At 40.5% G+C, this 25,700-nt stretch overlaps 1 protein-coding gene across 50 annotated transcripts in view; it reads left to right on the top strand.

The window, feature by feature from the left end:
- EPB41 (erythrocyte membrane protein band 4.1) overlaps positions 1-25,700 on the top strand; it is a 159,187-nt gene that overhangs the window by 111,193 nt on the left and 22,294 nt on the right. For 25 of the 50 annotated variants that reach the window (XM_065576711.1, XM_065576707.1, XM_065576698.1 and 22 more), the window contains 2 exons: positions 788-967; positions 24,225-24,353. In XM_065576711.1, coding sequence (XP_065432783.1) covers positions 788-967; positions 24,225-24,353 — 309 coding nt within the window. Of the gene's footprint in view, positions 1-787; positions 968-2,697; positions 2,749-22,457; positions 22,920-24,224; positions 24,354-25,700 lie in introns of all 50 variants that reach the window. The other 25 variants (XM_065576673.1, XM_065576677.1, XM_065576675.1 and 22 more) reach the window with 4 other exon arrangements.

Raw genomic sequence — 25,700 nt, 5'->3', positions numbered from 1 at the left:
AGGCTTTGTTTTAAACAAACTCTGTTTTTACTTGTTTTTGAATGAGTTAGTTGAATAGTGGACTAGTGTTGAAGTCTGTGCATTTATGCTGTAACCTGGCATCACAGAAGAGAGAGTTAGCATTTTCCATACCCTTATCGTTTTAGCTTGGGTGCACTGGTTACTTTGTCATGAAGTAGGTGCTCAGTTAGTTTTAGGAGTCGTTTCCTTATCTCACAATTTGTTCACTAGTGTGAAACCACCAGTATAGTTCCTGGAAGGAATGAGGTGTGGGCAAAGAAGGTTATGGAGGTTGCTTTTTTAAAGATAATTTCATATGGGAGGGGAAGAAGTGGAAACTAGAAACAAACTCTTAAGAATGTTAACAGTATCTGTGAGCTTCCCTTAGATATTCAGGGTTAATGGAAGAACAACAAAAGAGGAAAACATGCAGTGAAGGATATGAAATCAAATTGTCAGGGTTCTTTTAATTCTGTACCTTGATATTTTAAATCCTCTTTAGGTAAAAATCCAGGTGTTTCAACTATAATCTATTTTGCTGAAGTAAAAGATGACTAATGTCAGGTCTCCCTGCTAGAGGGGCAGACCTCTTCCACTTAATTAAAATTTGTCCCTCAATCTGAGGGTAGAGTAAAGGGAAGGAGAATATTCCCTTGTATGTTTACAGAGTGAGCACAACTAATGGAAATTGGCAACAACTTTGAGTGCAGCTTGCTATCTGACAGCACAGGCAATTTTAGATGGCCTCTTTTTATGTTCATCTTCATTTGATTGTTTTAAATCATAGGAACTAGATAAAACTCAAGAAGAAATAAAGAAACATCATGCTAACATCAGTGAGCTGAAGAAGAACTTTATGGAGTCCGTCCCCGAGTCCCGGCCTAGTGAATGGGATAAGCGCCTGTCTACTCACTCCCCCTTCAGAACATTTAACGTCAATGGGCAGGTCCCCACCGGAGTGGAAGGAGTGAGTACTTATGAAATGTGGGATTGACTGATTTTATGTTGTAGCAACTAAATACTGATGCTAAATGAACGTCTTTAAATAGTGGAGGACTAAACTTGGCTCGTTATATTTCTGGTTGGGGACATTTCAGATGTCTCTTTTGGTGGGTTTTGAGAACAACATTGTTGCTGAGGGTATTCTTTTTTTCTTTTTTTTTTTTTTTTTTTAGTTTAAGTCACAATTCTTATGTGATACAGTATAAAACAATATTGGCACTTCCTATCTGGCTTTGTAGCAACATTAGTTAATGTTGCCACTGGAACCTTGTTTTCTTGCTATCAGTTTCAGCATTACAAGAGCAGAGACTTAAATAGTTATGTTGGGATCTGGTTTATTCAAAGTACAGATGGGGGTAAATCTTATCTTCCAAAATGGAAAATGTCAAAATTGATGTGGATTGTAATTTTAAATCTTAGCTTCAAGGATATTATCACAAACCATGGAGGAAATTTTTTTTTTATTTTGGATGGTGCCTCTAAGAACCAAAAATCACAAGGCTTGATAAGCTGGAGAGGAACTTGTTAAGAGAATTTTGTATGTAACTCGGCCCTGATCTTGCATCAGGAACTGCCTGTGTGTACCCATATTCCAGTGGGATGTCTTACTAACACAGGCACAGAGGTATACAAGGGGTTGGGCCCTGGCTTGGTAGAAACCTAATTGCTTTTTAGGGAAGTGTTATCCATATTTGTAGCAGTTATGCACATTCATAGACCTCTTGTTTAGTTTCATAAGAATTTTACTACTTTTCAATACAAGTAAGCTGGAGAAGCCAAGAGATCAGTCACTCTGTCTAGTCTATTCCTTACCGGTAGTCAGTATCTTACTGGGATAGGCCCTGTCATATTACTACTGCTGTTACTTAACTCCTAATTAAAACTCATAGATCAAAATAATTACAACTTCTTGAACAATGATAGTTATTTGCCTTAAAGGGAGGGAGTGAAATCCTAGCTCCATTGAAATCAATGGCAAAACTTTCACTGGTTTCAGTAGGCCCAGGATTTCACCATAGATCCGCCCCCCCCTTACCCCGCCACCAATTGCTGTGGAGACTGTGTTTTTCTTTGCTTGACTTTTAAACCATGCAAGTGTGGAACTTGTAACATGGAATCATCTTGGGGGAGGGAGGAGGAAGTTGCCAGTTAATTTGTTAAACACGTGAAGCCACTTAACAGTTTGATCACTGAACTTTATTTTAAGAAGCCTTTCTGCAGGATGCTCTCCAGTAGAGATGATGCAGGGGTCTCCACCTGTAAGAGTATTTCCCAAGATGGGGACAATGGGGATAGTGTGTGCTTACCAACCCACAACTACAGTGGTTTGTTAGCAATTCTTTAACACTGTGCTAAGGGTCGTGCCAGCCCTATGTGCATCACTTCCCTGATACCTGTCTCTGGAAGTTCCAACACCTGTGACATGATCCTTCTGAAAACGGCATTTCAGTGAAGGTGATTTATGATCATAACATGAGACAACTGCAGGAAGGCACATGGATAGTGTTTTAGTTTGCCTTCACGTTATTATCAAATGTATAAGGAAGATAAATTTGAATGTAATATTCATTTTGCTGATGTACCATTATGCTGTTGTTGCAAAAGTCATGGCATTCTATATGGGGTTATCTTTCTACTATTCCTATATCTTAAATTACAAGACAACTGAACTTTACATACTTTGTGTATGTCCAGGTCAAGAAAGCCAATCTCCTATCCTCTGAAAGAAGGGTTGGTGGGCCAGAGGTAAAGCTGCTGTTTATATGTGCTTCTGAACCAGAATTTTGCTATTGTAATGGCACTAAGCAAAAACTCAACAGCAGCTGCTGAGTAACATATTATTATTATTTTTTTTTTGGCAACATTAAGTAGTTTCATATCTCACAGCCTCCTGACCTAACACCTTAAAGGATTTGCACTGCTGCAGCTTTTGCAGCTTTCAATTTGCTTATTTCGGCGCATGGCTGGTTGAAAAGCTGCATGAAGATGTAACCGTGTATTCGGAACGAAAAACAATTCTGAAAGTTTAACTATACCCTGTTCTTTTTATGTTGTCTTCCTTTCCTTTCTTTTCCGTTTTGTTTTTTGTTTTAATAATCATGTTACTCTTGCATTTTATTTTATTTCTTTTTGCTGCCCAGTCCCCCAGCTACTTTCTCCCTGATACTCATCACTTAGGGGTGTGCAAAGAGCCAGTCCCAAAACACAAGACTGATCAAAGGAGGTTGGATCAACTGAGAGAGCTTAGGGCCAAATTTTTTCTTTCGTAGATTTACTGGGGTTGACCATGCTTGGCCAGCTGAAAGGATGGAAAGCATTTCTTGAATAAACTGCAATAAAATTTCCCCAGACAATTTTCACAAGTGCTAAAGCATTTGTATGATACTGTGTTCATTATAATTTCACATTCTTTAGATTCTGAAGACTCAGATGCACTAAAATGTAAAACAAAATCCAGAGAGTTTGGAATGTTACTACTAAAAACATTCATGTTCCATGCTCCTGATTTCTAAGGGATTGAATATTTTGCATTCATAACTATAATATCATTTTGAAAGTGGAAATTTTGATACTATCTTCATTTGCAAAATCTTCAGAACTTTCAAAACAAGATTTTATCATCTGCATTAAAATCTAGGTGTCAAACCTTATGAACTAATGTCACTTTTAAGGCCAGTATAGTATAGGAAGTTGTAAAAGACTGCATTTTTTATACTACCATTTCTATTTGTAATATAACAAAATAAACTTTTCTCAGCAACTTCAATTGTGGAACACTTAAGTACTAGATTTTAAATTATCCGTCTCTCAAAGGGAAATTGTGAACACACATGAACATGGCCCTAAGGTTAGTGGATTCTATAAAGATGGTCATACTCAGAAGCTAAATTATAGGATATTGCTGAAGTGCTTCTATCCTGATTGAGCCTCCACAGAATTTGTCCTTCACAGCAGTTTGCCAATTTAGTAATAAAATATCGATCAGAGCCTCTGGAAGACGTGTCCTAACACTTTGTACATCCCTAAGTACCATTTTGAGCACTTCCCATCTGTCATTTTTGTTCATCTCTCTGTCTTTCTTGATCTTCTACCACGAAAGCAGACACAGGAACGTCCTCTGTTAGTACAGGATGAAGACAAAATAAAAAAGCAGATGCCTACTGAGACAGCAATGCCCCAGCAAGCAAAAGAAGACCTTCTTCCAAAGGTTTCTATTCCAATTCCTGAGGAGCAGAAATCACTCAAAAAGTGCCACCTGTACTCTAGTACTTTTCCTTCTCCACGCATTCCCTTTATGATGTCCCTTTTTGTGGTCCTTGCACTAACTGTGTGGTGGTTGGTCTTTCTCTGATCAAGAAACAGGGGGCCTAACCGAAACCTCATGACCACAGCTCTTGAATGGTCAGCTGCATCTTCTACTGTGTCTTCTACGTGCTGCCCTCTGATCTCCGTAGTTCGTTGTCCTACGAACACTCTACAACTATGTTTTTGATCATAATATTTTACCTTGTACAGTGTATGATTTGGAATTCTAAAGGAGTGGCAATGGGTTGCCAGACCTGCAATAATGCACTGAAATTTGAGCCTTGGTGATCCATAGACTAAATTTAAAAAAACATGTTAGCTATTGAGTACCTATCTGAAAGTCTTTAGCGCTGAAGTGGACATGCTGACAGTGGCTGTTTTGCTTCTGTACACTTCAAAGACTTCTTGCACAGCAGTTTGTGAAAAGACTTGATTGAAGGTTACTCTTATTCTTAAACCCAGCTCTTGTATACATTTATAGTGTTTATGGTGGGGAAAATTCAGTCTCAAATATTTATTCAAAAGGCTTAAGATCATTCACAACAGTGTACAGAGTCTGATCCATAACCACTCCTTTTCTAAGAAAACAATATTAGCATACAAATCACTTTTCTTTAATTAAAAAAGGCTTGGTGTCAGTGGCTCTCTTAGGGATAATTCATATATGTACATAGGGACAGACTACTTCAACTTGTCCTCTTTATGGAAGATCCTTTTCAGGTCTTACTACTGTCTTTGCACGAGCATCACTGCTTATCTTTCATAGCTGAACTCTCCTCCAAATGAAAATACTGTCTAACTTTTGTTTTTTTTTGGGGGGGGGGAACCCTCATTAAAAGCAGTACTTATTTATTGTAAGGTTAAATTAATCTGTTTCCTGAATTTGACTCCCTTGGTGCACTGTAGATATATGTGCTTTCAATTTGTGTTGAACTCACTGAAGTGTGTGTACTAATGGCCATGTGAATGGAAGTAACATGCTGTTAAGTACACACCCTGTGTCTGCATGTTGACTAATAGCATTGTTGTTAAGTTTATCAAAACGTGTAAAAGAGCAGTATGTCCAGATCATAATTCTAGTGTTAAAGCAATTATTATTTTGACGTCTTTAACAAAACCTTTGCATGCGGCTTATTTTTTGTAGCACTTTTGTATATATCTGGATTATTTGGTTTAAATGATCTATAATTAAGTTTAAACTTGACTGTATTGTTAATAATGATTCAGTTGTATGAGAACCAAGATTTGATGCTCAGCTGGGCTGAGCAGACCTGGCTCCGAAAGCGGAGGGAAGATGGGACTCTTTCTCATGGGCAGTTGCTTCTGAGTATATAATAGTCAGGGGACAGAGATGAGCCAACCCACTCTTCCCATTGTAACTTGCATTCTCTAGAGTATGGGTGTAGAAATAACATTATTGCTGAGACCTGCCATCAGTATTCACACTAAGGGGCTATTAAAGAATGGAAGACACTTGGATGAAAGGGATTAAAATCTGTATCTATATTTTTCTTTATAGAGCTATGTACACAATGTTATTTTAGAAAGTTAATGTGTAAGTATACGTGTGGGTGGGTGTGTGCGTGTGCGCACTAGGAAAAGAAAGGAGACAAATCTATAATGGGTGCATGGAATTGTGCACACGTTCTCCAGTAAGAGGATAATAGTGAATCTTAAAATATCTCATTTGCATCTGTATTTACGCTCATAAGTGCGTCGATTGAGGCTCGCTGAACATCATTTCAGAACTTTAGCTAGGAAGAATCTAGTTAGTGAAACATTAATTTTGTTTTTAATCTCATGAGAATGTTCATGATTTTGGCCAGTACTGCTTGAATACTTACTATGAGTTCAGATTAGCGCTCCCATTTGTGCCCTCAGGATTTTGCTTTGTGTCCATACCAGTTTAATTGAAAAGCGTCAGACCCTTTTAGTACCATAATTGTAAACTTCCTATTAAAACAAATTTTAACATTGTATTGATGCCAAATAGTATATACTGAAACCATAATATACAGTTTTCTTTGTAATATTTAAAAATGTAAAAACTAAATTAAGCATTAAAGGTAACATTGATATGCATATACAGGTTTAGCCACAGGCTAAGGGGAAATGCCACTTCAAAAAAATCATGCACTGGATGGATCTAAAGAATAAGGCTCAGTAGGCAAATGAATGGAGAACCCCAGTAGTAGGGCTCGTTGTGAAATGTAGGAGGATTGCCCCGAGGAAGTGGGAGGAAAGAGCAGTGAGGAAGCTGGAAATTTGGATCAGTGAGTCAAAAGCTAAAGGGAGAACCTGAAATAGGAGCAGGGTGTTGAACACTTCTGGTATATGAGTTCTTACCAGAATTGCTGTGCAAGAATTGGAAAGGACAAGATGTTACAACTCAGATCCCAGGCTACTTTAAAAAAAAGTTTGCTCTCCACAGCACATCATCTCAAAAGTGAGGGGTAGTTGTGCCTTCACTCCCAGGCATTAACTATTCTTGTGCCCCCAAAACACACTATAACTAGAAAAAAGTACTTACCGCTATGTTTAAAGAGCCATAGGCCTGAGATTAATATGGTGCTATTGAGAATAGCTGGACTTGAGGCAAATCAACTTCTCACAAGACTACTTTAGAAACTCCTGTTTTAAAAAAAAAAAAAAAAAAAAAAAGAGAAAATACTCTGAAATGACTATAATGAATATCAATCATCACAAGGCCATGGTTTCTACAGCCATATCTGCCTTGTCAAAAGGAACTAGGAAGTGCATTTTTTTCGGGACCTTACCTAGAAAGAGGTTTGAATGTAGTGTTCAAGAGATCTATCGCTCTAGGATAAGAAGAGTTTATATCCTTTTGTTCTGCTCAGGTCGTCTCTGAACTTCCTAAATAAAACAATCCCTTTATCCAGATAACTTTGAAATGAGACTGGTTTATATCAGTAAAAGACCTTTGAACTACATACAGATTCTGAGAGAGCCCCAGATAATGTTTCTCAGCACTTAATTACTATCTCTGAAGAGGACATGAAGAAATTGAACAAGCTATTAATATCTTTTTATTTAGAGGTCAGTTAATCAGCCAAACAAATTGTGAAGGTGCATGTCTTACATTAGATTAGATTTATACCGTTCAAACAAGTCTGTTTCTCGCAGAAATACCTGGTAAATACTGCATTACCTTCAAGCACCCTTAGGATGTGGTCTTGTCCACATTTAAAAATTCATAGAGCTATAACCTAGTATCCTAGAGTTGGCCTTTACGTTCACGTCCTGTAAGCCGTCATCTTTCTGATCTGCTTTTTGAGTGAAGGAACATCAAGGAAGAAACTTAAAATTTTGCCTTCACTATGTATGAGGTCTTACCCTTTTCTTCCCTCCTCTTAGACTGGAGAGTCTTATGCTTCTTGGACCTCTAGATGGAGAATAATTATAAATAATATAATAATATAGAGTATCAGAGACTGAAATTTTGTCCAGTCAAAATTGCAGTGTATCTCTTGAAAATGTGTATAATAGTCTTCTGTGCTACGTCTTGACCTATCCTGGAGAGAGACTCCCACCTCTTTGTTTGCTTACAGGGCATATTTAAGCACAGTATTACCGCAAAACCACCTTTTATGGTAAGGATGGTAAAATCTCACTTGCATATGTGTTCAGTATTTCAAGGTCCCTTTCAGTCCTGCATTTTTGTGATTCTGTATTGCATTACATACATACATCATATACACTTTGCTATGCTAATTGTCTTTCTATGCTTTCCTTAAGGTTAGCTTAAGATGCAGCATTGAAATAAAAACTTTATATGAATAATACACATTTGTGTATATCTAAATAGTTCTGTATGCTTAATGTAGTACAAAATGTCAGTTTTAAATAGCTTGCAAGAGATGTTTTTATGTCTATTGCTAGCAGAGATACTTTAACAGTATGATTTACTGTTTCTAGAACTGAGATGTTCTTAAAAGGTGCTACAAGAGGAGTTGTTACCTTACAACTAGATATGTAATTTCTGATGTCAGGCAGATTAGGTACAGAATAAGGTGTTTCACACTATACCTTAGTTTAAAGGTAGATGTCGCAGAGCTTTCATGAAGAAATACTGCAAGAATGCATCTTACTCTATCCTGACTCCAGAGGACAAGATGGAGTGGAGTGGTCACAAACCATCTAACCTACTGGTCAGTTGTTACCATGCCAGTGTCATACATTAATTCATGGCAGTGCTGATCTTGTTGTCTTTATTTGTATTTGGCCAATAATGTAATTGAGGTCTGTTGCACTGATGGTGAATATTTGAGAAGGTTGTGAATATTTGCTACTCTGAAGGGAGACTAAGCATGTCAGCAGGATGCATAAAATGTAACCTTGCCTAGGTTTATGTGAAGAAGGCTGCATTCTTACACTTAATCCTTGATGACTTATTACAACTCAGGATGTTTCAGTGGCGCCTAGATACTGGTCACTAGGTGCTTTATAAATACCTAAATGGATAGAGGCTGTTAACAGTATTAATATGAATTAGTCCTAATTATTTTCCAGCGTTTTTCATTCTAATATCTTCGACTGTCACACCTAGACTTTGTTTAGCTAAGACTTTTGTGTGCTTTGTGTGGTTATGTAAAATTGGGTATGCAGTCCAGTTAGAGGCAGAAATAAGAGACTTCTCTTCAAGGCTTCAATCCCCTGTAGTCTTTGCGTTGTGAAGTTCAAAAGTCCAGAATAAATTAGTTGATTGTATATATAATTCATGTACTTAAATAGAAGTCATTTTAAATTCTGTGAATCTTAATTTATTTTCATTATTATGTTAGCGTTGCTAAACTCCCTTGTGGGGTGAAATGCAAAATAGTCTCTTGGTCTTACCCACATTTTCTTTTAAAAGTTATCGGCACTTTGAAGCAGGGAAGTGGGTTTGAGTTCCCTGGTGGCTGTCTGTTTCAGGCTCAGGCATCATTGGGGACTTTTTACTAACTATGACGCTAGTATTTTGAAACTTGCGCAGAGATTTTTTCCTCAACTCAGGACTTATTGAAATTCAGATTAAATGATGAAGATAAAATATATTAAAATAGATAAGTGGTACTGGATATAATTTTTTTTAAAAACCTGTATTATTTACATTTTAATTGGAGACACTCAGATGAAGTCTGTTAGCAGAGGACCAGTAACATCCTTACCTAGTACACTTTTAATTTTTAAAATAGACTGTTCAAGTTGTATGACCTACAGTGCTTCAGTGTACCTTCCGTAGTTATTATTTGGTGCCAGAGGCTATCAGTCTCATGAGGCATCATCATTCCTTTGTACTGTGTTGCACAAAGAGTTAATGGTACCAGCAGGTGCTGTGAGATCTTAGTGGTCTCTTGACCAGTACTAGTATCAAAAATATAGCAGGATAATTTGAGCATTATCAGTTGGATGTTCTCTTGGAACACAGAAGTAGATCTTCAAGTGCTGGTTCCCATGTGTATTCCACACATGGGTATGCATGTGCACCATGCTGCCGAGTCTGGAGATTCTTAGTCTGTTCACTTGTACGTGCGCAGTTGCTCTCCTCGTGCTCCAGATTGAGGACATAAGAGACTGTGTGGGCTGATGCCTCTGTAGTTCCTTTTTACTGCCGCATGGCCTGAGTCAGAATCCTGTGTGTCCACAGATTTCTCCAGTTTCTTTCTTATCAGCCTGTAAATAGTTTTCATATTTAGCATAGTTAAAGCTTTAATATTGTATAGTTTAGCTTAGTTTCTTCCATTTCTTGGGAGTCTCTCCTCATGCACTGGGACTATGCCTGGAGTCTTAGGATTCAAGAATTGTCTCTTGGCCTCGCTCCTTCTCTGAATCATAGGCATCAATGTTGTCTCTACTGTCTGGATTAGACGCATATCTAAGCAAAGAGCAGCATTTGCTGTTTGTTTCCCCTGCGGACACATGAAGCATGTGAGCTTTAGTTGAGGAAACACGTTATGGAGAGGGCCATGAGACCTCACTGTGATCCAGGCCAGAGAGACCCCCCCCCTCACCCCATCCCAATGCACCACTGTCAACCAACAAGCAACACCCCTCTGAGCACAAGCTCACGAGTGGAGCCTAGAACTGCTAAGCCCAAGGAATCATTATCCAGGGTTTTGCACGAGAAAAAGGCACTCTTAGCTCAGGACTGCTTAAGACTCCCGGGCAGGAGGGTAAAGCATGAAAGCGGATCCATCTGTACTGTCACTGATTCTGACTATTAGACATAGAGATCGCCATCCACCGGCTCCATGTAAGAGTGCTGCATCTGACTCTTCAGCAGTACCAGCCCACCCTTCCAAAGTCCTTTCACTTTCAACTTCTTGGGACATATTGGAACTGTCAGTCACAACCACTGGACAACCCAGAACACTGGGACATGCAGAGACACCTGTACCTCACTGGAGGATATCTTCTTCCTTTATCCTCAGTCCACTCTCCTTTTGAGCCTGATCCTCCGGAGAGACATTCCGTCACTAGAGGAAGAAACTACTTTGACAATATGAGAACCCTCAGGCAGAAGTGTTCACCCTGTAGTACCAACGGTCCCACTGGTGGAGCAAGACCAAGTCACCTACTTGGACAAATCAGATGTTCTGGCCAGCCCATCAACCCCTCATAGATGAATCTTGACAGGGAATTTCATGAGATCTGGATGCCTTCCTCCCAGATATGACTATTCCCAGATCTGTTCACAAGCCCTACCATTCCTCTTCCACACAGCATCTGTTGGATCCATTGCAATACGAGGCGGAAGTGATCCAAATCCGCAAGTACTGATGGTATTGACAGGGAACTCATCCTCTTTACTGGATGAAGCAAGTGCTTCACCATCTCTGCCAGACGACCATAGGCAGTATCAGGAGCTCCTGCAGATGATACTAAATGACCTCCAGATCGCACTGGAAGAGGACCAAGTTACCCAGCCATCAGCTCCTTGACATCCTGTAACCTACAGGTCCCAGCAAAGTGTCTCCCCTAGTAAACGAGGCAATCATGGAACTAGCCAGGATCATCTGGCATATCCCAGCCTCCTACACCCCCACTCTTAAAAGAGACGAGGCACCATTTTGTCCCAGACAAAGGAGCTGAATTTCTTTTCATGCACCCAGAGCCCAACTTTGTGCAGGCAGCCACAGAAAGAGAAGGTTACAACACCCTAAGGCCTGGTCTACACGGGGGGAGAGGGGAGGGAATCAATCTAAAGATACGCTATTTCAGCTACGAGAATAGTATAGCTGAAGTCGATGTATCTTAGATCGAATTAGAATCACTTACTTTGCATCCTCGTGGTGCGGGATTGACGGCTGCCGCTCCCCCGTCGACTTTGCTTCCGCCTCTCGCCAAGCTGGAGTTCAGCAGTCAATGGGAGTGCATTCGGGGATCGATTTATCACGTCTACGCTACATGCAATAAATCGATCCCCGATAGATTTATCGCTACCCGCCGATCCAGCGGGTAGTGTAGACCTATCCTAAGGCCACCCTGGCTGACAAAGGCTTGAAGAGGTTGACCCTTTGGGGAAGAAATGTATTCTCATCTATGAACCTGCAGTTCCATATCACTGTCAGGCTTTGTTAGTGAAATACAATTTTAATAACTACTTCAGACTGGCAGACTTTAAGGACAACCTTTCCCCTAGAGGACAGAGCCCAATTTTAAACCTTAATTGAGGAAGGCAGGCTAGCGGCAAAAATGTCCCTACAAGCCACAGCGGATGCAGCATCTAGAGAGCAAGCCACTGATATAATTATGAGGCGTGAGTCTTGGCTTCATTCTTTGGGGTTCCCCAGGGAGGTGTAGAATACCATGAGAACTTACCATTTGACAAGTCAGACATGTTCACTGAAAGAACTTTTGAGTCCCTGCACATGTTTAAAGACAAGTCTAGACTGACCCTCTGCTCCCTGGGAACTTACACCTTGGCCTGAAAGAGAGAACACCAGAGGCAGATGTATAGAACAAGACTGTTCCCTCCACAACCATTCCCCCATCAGCATCTGGCTGAATCTCCACACAAGCAACTGAGTTCAAAGACCTCAGTTTTCACCCCCTTTGCTACCGTAACATCCACCCTTCTGCTAAGGGCTACTTTTGATGTCTGTCAAGAACCACCTGCCTTTATTGATGCCAACCACTTATATCCCTACCCCTATCTTTGCGGGCTGTCTCACGCTTTTTGCCCACAATTGCGACTCTGTCGTGACAGACAAGTGGGTTTTAGAAATCATCCACCATGGTTATTCGATCAAATTTTTCTTTCCTCCTTCCCCACTCAAACTCCTTCCTGATTCCTTTCCAGGGACCACTCTCTCAGTTTTGCCAGGAGGCTAATTCTCTTCTCTAACGACAGGCAATAGAAGGAATGTCATCTCAGTATCAAGGAAGAGGGTTCTATTCCCCATAGTTCTTAGTCCCCAAAAAAGAGAGAGCATGGACTTTTGACAATTGAACATCTTTATTCAAAAGTCAAAATTCAACTTGGTTACACTAGCATCAAGAACCCCCCCTCTGTGGGAGGGAATGTAATTCACAGCTGTCGAGTTGAAGAATGCCTATTTTCATGTGGATATTTATCCGTTCCACAGAAAATGTATCTGGATCCTGGTAGGTCAGGAACACTACTAGTTCAGAGTCCTTCCCTTTGGACTAGCAACTTGCACCCAAGCTATTCACGAATGTATTCTCAGTGATGGCAGCCCAAATGAAACGCCATGGCTTTGTAGTCTTCCCATACTTGGACAGCTGGCTCCTAACAGATCATTCCAACCATGAGGTCAAGTTGATGACTTTGTTTCTGCTGCCATCTTGTAGTAGAACCGGGAGTCTGCATGGAATAGGAAAGACTCCACTTGGAATTGCTACCTAGCTAGAGACTTCTTTGCGGATGGCACAATTAGTCTTCCTCAGAATCTGCAGATATCCCAGTCATTTTAGATTATCTCCAGTCTTTGAAGAATTTGGGTCTTTCCATTAGCTCGCTGCAGGTCCATCTCACAGCAGTCAGTGCCTTCCTTCCCTAGTATATGAGCATTCCATTTTTACTCACCCAACAACAGTTAGATTCCGAAAGAGCCTAGTCAGGACCTTCCCACCAGTGGTCAAGCCTACACCTCAATGGCATCTCAGTCTAACCCTGTCAATACTTATCAGGCCACCATATGAACCTTTGGTCACATGCTCTATGTCCCACCTTTCCACAAAGGTTGCAATTTTAGTTGCTTTAGTTTGGCCAGGAGGGTGAGTGAGAGAGGAACGCTCGTGGCCAACCTACTATACACCATTTTTCACAAGAAGAAAGGTTTCCCTTCGCCGCCGCCTTAAATTCCTCCCTAAAGTAATTTCTGAATTCCATCTAAACCAATCTTTCCATTTACTGATTTTTCTTCCCGAAACTCAGTACTTCTGTTGACGAGAAGACTTCATTTCCTGGATGTCAGATGAGCCCTTGCAGTCTACCTGCAAAGAACCAAACCATTCAGAAAATCACCAAGATTGTCACTATAACAGAAATGTCATGAGGACAAGCAATATCTTCTCAGAAAGAACAGGAGTACTTGTGGCACCTTAGAGACTAACAAATTTATTAGAGCATAAGCTTTCGTGGACTACAGCCCACATCCGAAGAAATGGGCTGTAGTCCACGAAAGCTTATGCTTTAATAAATTTGTTAGTCTCTAAGGTGCCACAAGTACTCCTGTTCTTTTTGCAGATACAGACTAACACAGCTGCTACTCTGAAACCTATCTTCTCAGAGAATCTCTAAATGGATTTCTGGTTGCATCATCATCAAGAGTTACCAATTAGTGCATATTCCTCCCCAGGAAGGGGTAAGGGTCTACTCTACAAGAGGCACAAACTGCCTTCACAGCATCTTTTCAGGAAGTACCAGTACTGGATATTTGCGGAGTGGCTCCTTGGAGCTCCATTCACACATTGACAAAACATTATGGGCTATTTCAGGCCGCCTCTGCATGTGCGGCTATAGTGACTTCAGTTCTTCAAGCATCTTTACGGACTGCATTCTCATACACTCCTCTAGTCTGGGTACTGCTTATCAGTCACCCATGTGTGGAACACACATAGGGACCAGAAATAGAGATTTACTTCCCTGTAACTAGAAGTTCTTTGAGATGTGTGGTCCCTAGCTGTATTCCACTACCCACTCTCCTTCCCCCTGCTTTGGATCTTATCTGATTCATGGTAAGAAGAGTAACTGGAGAGGCATCAGCCTCCACTGCCTCTTAGGTCCTTGGTCTGGAGCATGAGGAGAGCCATTGTGCAGGTGTGTGGACACTACTTACTGAGAATCTCCAGGCTTGGGTGCATGGTGCACATGCATACCCACACGTGGAATACGCATAGGAACAACACATCTCATAGAACTTGCAGTTACAGGAAAGTAACCTCCATTTATGCACCAAACCAGTTCTTCTGCAGACTACTTATTCCTTGTTTCCCCATTTAGTTTGTGAAGGATATAGTGAGGAACAGCAAGCAATGGGGTTTGGACATGATCAAAGGGCAAGTATTAAAAAGGAGACTGATTTTCTTACACCCTTGTGTGACTTCACTGAAGTTACTCCTGATTCTCACCATAGTGAAATCCGAATCTGTTCAGTCTACACTTCTGAGCTTGTCAAGATGATTATCAATGTTATAAAGTGTGTTCATTTATGTAAGAGTTGGTAACTTTTCACTGTATAAATTACACCACTAGCCTAATTGGGGGGTGTGTGTGTGTGTGTGAGAGAGAGAGAGAGAGAGAGAGAGAGAGAGAGACACAGTGGATAAAAACAGTATAGACAATAGGAATATTCCAATAGATGGAAGGAACAAATACGTTTTAGAAAAGCTCAATGAAAGGAGGGAAGGGCTCCATTTAGAGTTTTTTTAGAACCCAGTTTGGGCTCCATTTAGAGTACTGGTGACCCAGGATATCTAGACAGATGCACATTCACTTACTGGGTACAGGAATGTTTCTCAGTTATGGGGCTGTGGGAAAGATTAGGACTCTTGAGCTATGTTCCTTGACAAGCACCCAATACTAGGAAGGTGCATTCTGATGAACTCCATGTCTGTGCCACTCAGTGTCTGTAATCTTATACCAGTGGTACATGGTATAGTTAACATCAGTGCATGGGAACTACAATAAGATTATTTTTAACTAAAACTCTCTTTTGGAACACTTTTTTCTTTTGTATTTTTCTCCGATTATTTGCTTTGTAAATATGTACATGTATTGTTAATAAATGTTGTTGCAAATCTGAACCCTCTTTCTATTATTCTGTAACAAAACAGGAAGTATTCCCGCATTATAACCTATTTGGACTAACGCTCTCTTTCTTGTCTGGGTGAGCCCTTTATGCCAAACCCGGTACCATGCAGTCTAATACAAAAAGTGGATCATTAATCCATTTTTTTGCTTACTTTATTTTCGAGCTAACCACTAGCTAGTGCAGGGTTCACTAGTACCACTACAGTGCATGGTCCCATTAGGTTGCCATTAGAGGCCCCTATATTCACTGCCATATAATACAGCCATAATAATTTGTTGAGACTAAAGCGCATGCAGCCTAATAGCTTTAAAAAATCATTTGGCACACTCTGAATTGCTCAGTGTAAGTAACACATTTCTTAGTACTCGCTACTAAGATTGAAGGGGAACAAACTAGTTTGGAAAAGCGACAGTAGTTGCATCTGTTCTGCAGCCAGCATGAGAAACATTCTTTCCTGTCTCAAAGCTGCGTGGGACTTTGCTGGCCAGTGATTTCTAATTGTGTTGAAATGTTTTTTAACATTTGGGTTTTTTTTTACACTACAGTTGTTCTGTGGTGTTATCAGTCATGTGAATTCATTGCACGGTACCTGGAAAAATGTGGTTTCAGGCAAAGATTTTTTACGCTCCTTTAAAAAAATTTCATTAGTATCCGTCAGGGTTTGGGGAGCACTAACTTCCCTAACTAACCAACTTCTATTTCCCACCCTCACACCAGCTTCCCTCCCCTGCACCCCCATGCTCATGCAGTAAAATTATCTGGCCTTGTTTCAGCAACGGGCTTACTTTGAAGTTGACTAAAATTGTACATAAGCCGTATCCTACGTGAAGGGTCATTCATAAATTAACTAGAGTAAATTTTCTTTATACCAGCTCTTCAGTTGTGAGTTCATTCTTTATCCAGATCGAGCAGAATCTCTCCCTAAACTGCTGAAAGGTCCCTGAGGGAAGGGAAGACCCACTTCAGAGACAGCCTGAGATGGAAACATCCCCCTCTCCCTCTCCTGTGAACTCTGGGTTGTGCGAGTTCCCTTTGGTGGGTTTGCTTGTTGACTGACCCAGCAGGGGACTGCCCTAGGACTGATCTGGCCCAGGAGGGAGGGCCATGCCCGGGGAGGAGGCTGTTGCAGCCCCTAGAAAAAGGAAGCCCTCACGTTACCCGCAACTGCTGGAAGGTGCCTTTTATAGTGAACACAGCACCTTAACCCAGATGGCAACCTTGGGACAATCGCAGGGTGGTGGTAGGATGTGGCTCTGCTAGGGTAGCTTTAAGCACCCCTGACTGTCAGTTCACTGATAGCCCTCAAAGGGCCCTGTGTTGGAGCCTGGTGAAGTGGAAGGGCCCAGGCTCTCCTACCAGTCGCTGCCCCTGCAAGTCACTGGCCTAGGCCCTGACCACTAGGTCTGATGCTCCCCTACCAACCACCCCCTGAACAAGGACCCTCCTATATCCTCACTGCTTCTCTGCTTGATTGGGACCTGCACACGTGCAGAATCTTACTGACTTGGTTGGAGCGCTGCATGAGCATAGGCTCTGCCCATGTGGAGCAGCTTGCAGATCTGAGGCTTTAATAGTATCTGGAGATGGAGTAGGGGAAATGAAGCAGCAAAAAAGTAATGATCTCTTCTCAGGTTTAATATCTGACGGCTTCTAGTACATTTTCAGTTGCAGCTGCTAAACTGACTCTGAGTGCAGTGTTCATTTCTAAAGGCAGTTGATACCCCATGGAAGGGGTACGAGAACAGCCTCACACCACAATACTATATCCTGGGCTGCGGCCTTCCAGAACAGAGCTGTTCCTTAAAGATAGAGCGAAGTGTGCTCTGGGAGAGTCTAACTTGGCAAATTGCTTTATTAATAAAATTACTGGGGTATTGATCTTTCAAGCTGCTAAGCAACTGAAATTCCTTTTGATGCGCTGGGAATTGATGTCACACTGCGTCTTGCAGGATTTGGATCAGTATTCAGTACAATATTGTTTGAAATTACGAGACAGGCTAATCATCAGAATATTCTGCTCATTTCATTGGTGACCTAAAAACCAATCCAAAATATGCAACCTCACAGCTGATGGCCATAAATAAAAGAGAGCTTTTGCTGTCCTAGTTGTAAAGCCTTAACTTTCCTTGTCTTGGGAAATCAGGAAGCTATATAATGTGTAAAAAGGTGTTGTAAATTAAAGGTATCTATTTACTGCTTTATCATATTCTTTACTCAAGTGCTTCTGACAGCTTTGTTGAGGTTGAGAACATTCATCAATTGATCTGTGGAATTATTACTGGTGAGTGTAGTTCATTGAAAAATCAATGTCTTCTATTTAATGGCTAATTGTGCATCCGTAGGCATTTACATCGATCTTGTTTGCTTATACATACACTTGTATCTTGGGGATAACCTAATAACAAATGCAAGTGTTCAACATGGATAATTCTGTACTGAATAAAAAGTTGATTAGAAAGATTAGCTAGTTAGAATTTGTAAATTTCATTCAGTTCTGTGTGTTTCAAGTTGGCATTGTTAATGATTATTCCATCATCCTAAATGTTTATCAGATACATTCAGTAACTGGCAGCTTTGGTGGCTTAACAACTACTTTATCAATCCGTAGACACTCCCTCCACAGTTCTCTCATGTGGTGAGATAATTGAAAATTTTGACGAGGAAGTCAGCACCATTTCTGTGGAAATGTGCTCTATGCAAGCACTTTTCTGAAATGAGGGAGGATAGAGAGTAGGAAAACTTGACAGTTAAGCATGAGCAACTGGCTGAATGTTGGGAGGGTGGGTAAGAAACAACCTTCATATATTTTGCTGCTAAAAAGTACCGTTAAAAATCAGTAATATATTAAACCACTAAAAATATCTGTGGTCTTTGGTATCAGCCACACAATTAGTCTGTTATTAATTTATCCCGTATTTGAATTGCTGGTTTTAGTGTCACTTTTTTCACTGTAACTTTAAGTAAATGTAGCGGGGTATCCTCAGTATTTTTCAACATCAAATGCACTGTGATTGGGGTTTCCCAGGATGATTGTTTTAATTGCATTCATTTTTGCTCTTAAGAAATGGGGCAATGCATCTTGTCCTGTACTCGTCCTACACTATGTATGGCTTATGCAAAATAGTCTGTTGCACATCAGATTCGTTTTTTATTGCAAGTCACCATAAGAAACTAATTGGTTGATTTGTCAGAATTGCTAATCACCCTCCACGTCTGCTGATTTAAGTCAAAGTTGAGAGGCTTTAGCAGCTCTGAAAAACAGGAGTGCCTTTGCATTTGCAAATTAAAAAACATCTTGATGAGATCAGATGTCCAAATTCCCATTTTATCTTTATAAACAGATGATCTATTCTCGCCTGCATGTAGACTGTTTCTAAACAGGAACAAGCACAGGCGTATTTGTATAAAAAAGTCTGTGTGTGTAAATAGGTAATTATATCTGTTTATAGATAGAAATAGTTTTTAATTAGGCTCCCTTGGTGTACTGCTGGAACAGGAAGGGAAGAACAAAGCACTTCTGGTCAATTGATCTTATCATAATTTGTTCCATTTTTTTTTGTTTGCATGTTGATGTTTATTTCAGGATGTTGCTTTATTGAAAACCAATATATCTTTATGTAGATTTCATTCTGAGTGCTGATATTTTTATATACACTCACAATGAAAGTTACGGTTAGTTGCAAAATATTTGTTCTTGTAAGAGCTTAAATACAGTTCGTTTTCTCTGTCTTTTCTATAGACTCTTTGCTTTCTTTATGGGATTTCATTTTTTCGTGCTGTTCAACTTAATCTCACAGTTGATGTTTAAGCAAATGGTGCTTCCAGAGCGTATTCCATAGAAGCGCTGAGCACTTGCTGCTCCTACTGAAGACCTTGAATCAGGCCCCTAGTTTGCAAAACTTTGTCATGTATCACTCGGTACGCTGACAGTACGCTAAACGAGCACTTAAAATGAGATTAACACACGGGCAGAAAAAGCTGACAATTTTCATTGTCTCCCCAAAATGTGAAAGGTAGTTGCAATATACTGCCTCATATTAGGCAGTATTCAAAATTGGCATTACCTAGGTGTGTGTGTGTAGATACATGTAAAAGCAATATTTTCAATCAAATGAGTTTATGCATATCATCTATCTTGGTAGTCCTTGTATCATTTTAGTCACCGCTGAATGTGTTTCCCAAGTTAAAATCCAAAGAATTTACAGGAAACACAAATTATTGGGCAATCTTAATAAGTAGCAATTTGTGATTTACCTTATCCATAATGTTACAGGGTAGAGATCTAGAATTGAGCAATCGTTTCATCCCAGCAAAGTGAAAGTAAGTGTTAACTTGTCCTTAAATAAAAAGCAGTCATAGTTCCTAAAACAGATTTGTGCTATCCCATCAAATGGGAACCATTAAATCAGGGATGTCAGACTTCCGACCCAGCTGATACATTGATCTCGACCCTATGGCAGATTCAGCTTCTGCTGAATGCAAGCTTTAATTTACAACAAAGAGGATAGTTCTTGCGGTTGCTAAGAAAACCTTTTGAATGCAAATCAGTGTGATGATGTCTACTGATCATCTTAACGGTAACTTTAGAAGCTTAATGGTAACACTTAATGGAGCAAGATTTTCCGAAAGCTGAGGTAGGCAGTTGTGCATGCAATATGCACATGTATTTGTATGTCCTATTTGTGTACATTTACCACAACTAACCATGCAAATCACCAATTAAATAAAGAGAAGAATTAGCTAAATGAGCTCCATCATTTGGGGCTTTCCCCCTGCCCTCATTGAGTGACACTGAATGCAGCAGGAATTTAATAACGATAGTAAAATTGTAGTTACTATGTAAGGGTGCTTATTGTCCCCTCCGTTTTTAGACTAATATTAGATTGTCAGTGGAAGAAATGCTGTGACGCTAGAATAGGATAAGAGACCCTAGCTTTGGTTCACAGCCCATAATTAAAAACGGAACCCAGTCCTCTATGCAGAATGAGTTTGACATGAGTTTATGTATTAAATATTGTTCCTGTACTCATTGGGCATTTGGGAAAACGGATGATTTTGTGCCAGTTTTGTCTTGTGCGTGTTTTAACTCTTGTCTTCTCTTCTGTCACTGTTCCTTTTCTTCAAGTTCTGGCTAGAGGGCTCCCAGAGATGTAAGAAGACCTAGTTGAGAACTTGCTAACGAGCAGAATGGAAGGCAGAATAGCTCCAGCCTTAGTTAAATCCTCTGGCTTGGCACAGTCTTCCAAAGTACCTCAGGTGCTATAGACACACTTGCTTTCTTCTAGGGAGGTGTATTGATTTATTACATGTCTTTGCTACAATGTACTGTTGCTAATACGAATTATATTGTAAGTTTAAGAGGATTGGTATTGTACGGGTTTCTGTGCTCAGACTGTTACTATTGCAACAAAGTATGGTACATGTGTTTCAATAGTTTTGGACAAATCATACTGCAATATGCAGTTGTTAACCTGTTTTGGAATAAACAGAATTGCGTATTCAACCACAATGGGTCAGTACGCATTAGCTTGACTATCTGGCTTTCCAGTGTAGAGCTATTGCTTAATTACGTGATTCCTCAGCTAAACACGGAGTATGTTAAATTTTTATGCAAGTCAGGCCTGGTTTACACTGGGGGGGCGGGAGGATTGACCTAAGATACGCAACTTCAGCTACAAGAATAGCGTAGCTGAAGTCGACGTATCTTAGGTCGACTTACCTCACGGCGCGGGGTCGACTGCCGCCACTCCCCCGTCGACTCCACTTCCGCCTCTCACCGCAGTGGAGTACAGGAGTCGACGGCAGAGCGATCGGGGATCAATCACTACTCACCGATCCGGCGGGTAGTGTAGACGTACCCTCAGTTGATCTGGTTTGACTAGAATAATGATTACTTTATGTTGAGTAAGGATACATCATAATTCCTGGGTGAGTCAGTGGTTTCTTTCAGTTTGGGAGCCTCTTGATGATTGAATCAGTTGACTACAGGACTGACTTCTTTCAATAACATTATCAACAGCATCATGTCCTTTACAACAACGTCTGTATTAGTTATCCTAGATCAGTGGTTCTCAATTTGCAGGCCACTTGTTGCCCAATTAGCATACAGCTGAAGCCCATGTGACATCCTCAGGGCCATACAGGTAGTATATATATTGTGTGGATGTGGCCCACATAAAACAGAGAGCTGCAAATGCAGCTCACATTGGTAAACAGGTGAGAATTACTCTGCTAGGGTCTGCAATAACAAGACCTCTGCAGTTATGTTTCAAAGGTGCTACACAATGTGAGTTCTAATCAACTGAACACAGGCTGTCTGAATTCCCAGTGACAGTGATGCTTTTTCAGTGGCTCATGGTGGTTTTGTGCCCACTTTTCCCCTCCTCGTTTCCACTGAAGTGTCATTTTAAGGAAAAGAAATGGACTTGGAGTATAGTGTCGCTACAGTGATGGGTATCTTTGTTCCTACAATTTCTGGTTGTGTGCAGACCTCTCCATCCACCATACATCAGTTACTCCTTTATTTCCTAATTTAGGCAAAGAGTGTTTAAGTCAAGAATCAGCCTTGTGATTTCTCAAGGTGCCAGGGAGAGACAGCTGTTTGTTGTTATTCCATAACCCTAAAGCACACGGATAAGTAGTCAGTTTGGAAGGTTGTGTTTAGGATGTCCTCTGGATGCAATGTGTATTACACAAAGAGTTTTCAGGCTTTTTTGTTTTTATTTTTTAAAGTCCACCTATTGCTGTGCATAGATTGCAGTAGACTCAATACAGTGTAAGTTAGAGACTAACATTACTTTTCTTAATATTTCAGGATGCTACATTCTTCCTAACCTTCTCTGGCCTTTTTGTGTATTTTTTTCTTTTTAGAGTCTGTGTGACTTTCCCCCCAAAACGGATGTGGATGCAGTGACAGAGAGGAAAAGTACTAACCCTGACTTTGAATTGGTGGGCCCAAAGCATTCAGTAGCCTGTAGTGAGAACCAAATGTCAACTCCACCAGAGTCTTTACAAAGTCATGACTTTGGCACTTCCTCCCTAAGCAGTGAGGAGGAGGAGAGAGCTCCTGTATTCCTTGAGAGCCAGGATGACCTAACATATGAAAAGGGTTATGCAGGTGTGGAAAAGCAGGCAGATGACTCAGATGAGCAGTCTGTGGTGGAGACCCCTACAATCTCTGTTTCACCTCCACTGCATCCCTGTCAGAGAGAGGAGGAGACAGAGAATGTTGAAGAAAATTATTTTACAAGAGATCCACTTAGAAAGCTAAATGGAGAGTGTCACAACTGGAATATTGATAATGGGCTTCCCACACTCATTCGCTGTTTTCAGGTAGTAACTGTGAGCTCAGAATACCTCCTTTTTTTTTTTTTTCAAATCTTCCTTTTGGTTTTTGGAATGAAATCCCAAACACTGCAGCAAGCATATGCTACAAATCTGTGATGAGGAATTACGTTTATATGGCCTGAATTCATTCCCCAAACTAATCAGTCAGTTAATCTCCTGCAAAGTCTGTGCAACTGAGCCCCCTCCAATTTAGCCTTGCATAAAGTGACAGACATGCCTCAATGAAAAATGGCCTTTGTCTTCCTTTGACTCAAGTGCCCTGTTTTCTAAATAAAAGGAAACATGCAGACTCCAAAGACCACCACGTTTAATTTTATTCCACGGAATTGGGTGGCTATCATGGGGTTTTGGTGTGTGTTACTGCTATATTTCAGAAAATTTGGAAATCAGGCTAAAGGAGATGCTGCAGGGCTGAAACTTAATGTAACACAGCAAATTCTAGCTCTGTCAAAAGTCTACATTTACATTGTAATTGTCATGAGATTTCAAACCCCACCATCACCATGGCAGAGATTTTTTGCCTGCTTCAGTGTTGCTGAATATCAATCATTTATGTCAAAATAGATGACCATTTAACTTACTAACAAGGTGGCAACTGTCAGGCTTTGGGAAGGTGAGCAGAAACTGATTGAGCTGGGAAAACCTTGTGGGTCTTTTGCTAATATTATCTTCTCTTTTGATGAATTAGCAGGTGGTGGAAGAACTGATTTTTCCAGTTTCTCTTTCAAGACACACAGTTTTTCTTTTAAAGACTTGTATCTGACATTGATGTAATAAAAGCCAGTGAACCACAGATTGATGAGTATTTTAACAATGGAAATGGCTTTGTTTGCATTCAGAATAAAGCTTCAGTCAGCCATGATTAACTTATTTGTCCAGTCTCTACAGCATCAATTTTGATATTTCAATACAGTCAGAGTCATGGTCTGACTGGCAGTTTTCTATGGGGTCCTCATCCTCGTAATTAGGAAGCTAATCCGTATAGTACATTCATAGCAATCTGACTGTTTAACCCTTGATGACTTTCTTGGTCTAACTTGAGAGAACAGCGCAGTTAGCAGAGAGGATTTCACTGTGTGTTTTAAGCCTCCAATTTGACTTGGCTGGTTCAATGCTTGATCCTCTGAAACATGTATCAAACTCTCTGTAGGGCTAAAATGTTCAAGATTTCTAGGCTGAGTCTTGGTTTCTCTGTCTGTGATGTTTTTATCAGATCAATGTCAGAGCGTTGACCAGAAACATCATCAGTATGTAACTATGCTCCGTGTTTTTTTTAAACCTCTTTCATAGCCACCCCTAGTGAAGACTCAGACAGTTACCATCTCTGACGTGTCCAATGCTGTGAAAAGTGAAATTCCAACAAAAGAAGTTCCCATTGTTCACACAGAGACCAAGACCATCACCTACGAAGCTGCACAGGTAGAAATGTTTTGCCTAACTCACAGTGGATTTAATTAAATGTAACATTATGTAAGTGCAAAGTTTATTAATCCTTAGAATGAGACCACATAAGAACATTAGAATGGTCATACTTGGTCAGACCAATGGTCCCTCTAGACCAGTATCCTGTTTTCCAACCGTGGCCAATGCCAGGTGCTTCAGTTGGGATGAACAGAACAAGCAGTCATCAAGTGATCCATCCCCTGTTGTCCAATCTCAGCTTCTGGCAGTCAGAAGCTAGGGACACCCAGAGCAGGGGGTTGCATCCCTGATCATCTTGGCTAATAGCCATTGATGGACCTATCCTCCATGAACTTATCTAATTCATTCTTGAACCCCGTTATAGTATTGGCCTTCTCATCACCTGGCAATGAGTTCCACAAGTTAATTGTGCATTATGTGAAAAAATGCTTCCTTTTTATTTGTTTTAACTTGCTGCCTATTAATGTCATTGGGTGATCTCTGGTTCTTGTGTTATGTGATGGAATAAATACACTTCCTTATTCACTTTCTCCAAACCTTTCATGACTTTATAGACCTCTATCATATCTCCCCTTTGTTATCTTTTTTCCAAGCTGTGAACAGTCCCAGTCTTTTTAATCTCTCCTCATATGGAAGCTGTTCCATGCCCTTAATAATTTTTGTTGCCCTTCTCTGTACCTTTTCCAATACCAGTGTCTCTTTTTAGAGATGGGGCGACCAGAACTGCGCGCACTATTCAAGGTGTTGGCATATTGTAAATTCTAGCAGTGCAAGAATTATTCTTTCCTGCACCAGGTATTTTTTGCAGGTTTCAGGAATATGATCATTTAATTAAAAGCTATATCATAATACATACACACAGGGGACTGAATTAAGGTTCTCTTTCAATTGCTTGTCCATAGACATATTCCACTGATAGTGTGCGTGTGCCCCATGGGCCCGAGGTTGGAGTCTTTTTGGCTATCAGTGTCTGTTGTGGCCACCCATATACCCTGAGTTCTTCTTTGAGTGCTTGCTCATGTCCGTTCCATGTTAGGTGTGTGTGCTCACCACATGCACTGGTGCAGAAGTTTTTCCCTCAGTGGTATCCGTAGGGGACTGGCTCTGGCGCCCTCTGGAGTGGCGCACATATGCGCCACCGGCTCCCCCTCCCTCAGCTCCTTCTTACTGCCAGTGACTGTGCTGGAACATCTCCTGGCTTTGGCAAGTGCTCTTACTCAGTGGTTCTTCCTGTCATTCATTGTCTAAATAGTTCTTAGATAAGTAGTTCTTTTTGTTCTTTTAATAGTTAGCTAATAGTACTGTAGATAAGTTAGATAGTCCCCTAAGGGACTTAGCCCAGTG

The sequence above is a fragment of the Chrysemys picta genome, chromosome 23, assembly GCF_011386835.1.
Source record: "Chrysemys picta bellii isolate R12L10 chromosome 23, ASM1138683v2, whole genome shotgun sequence".
NCBI lineage: Eukaryota > Metazoa > Chordata > Testudines > Emydidae > Chrysemys > Chrysemys picta.
This window is presented reverse-complemented; position numbering and strand designations above follow the sequence as displayed.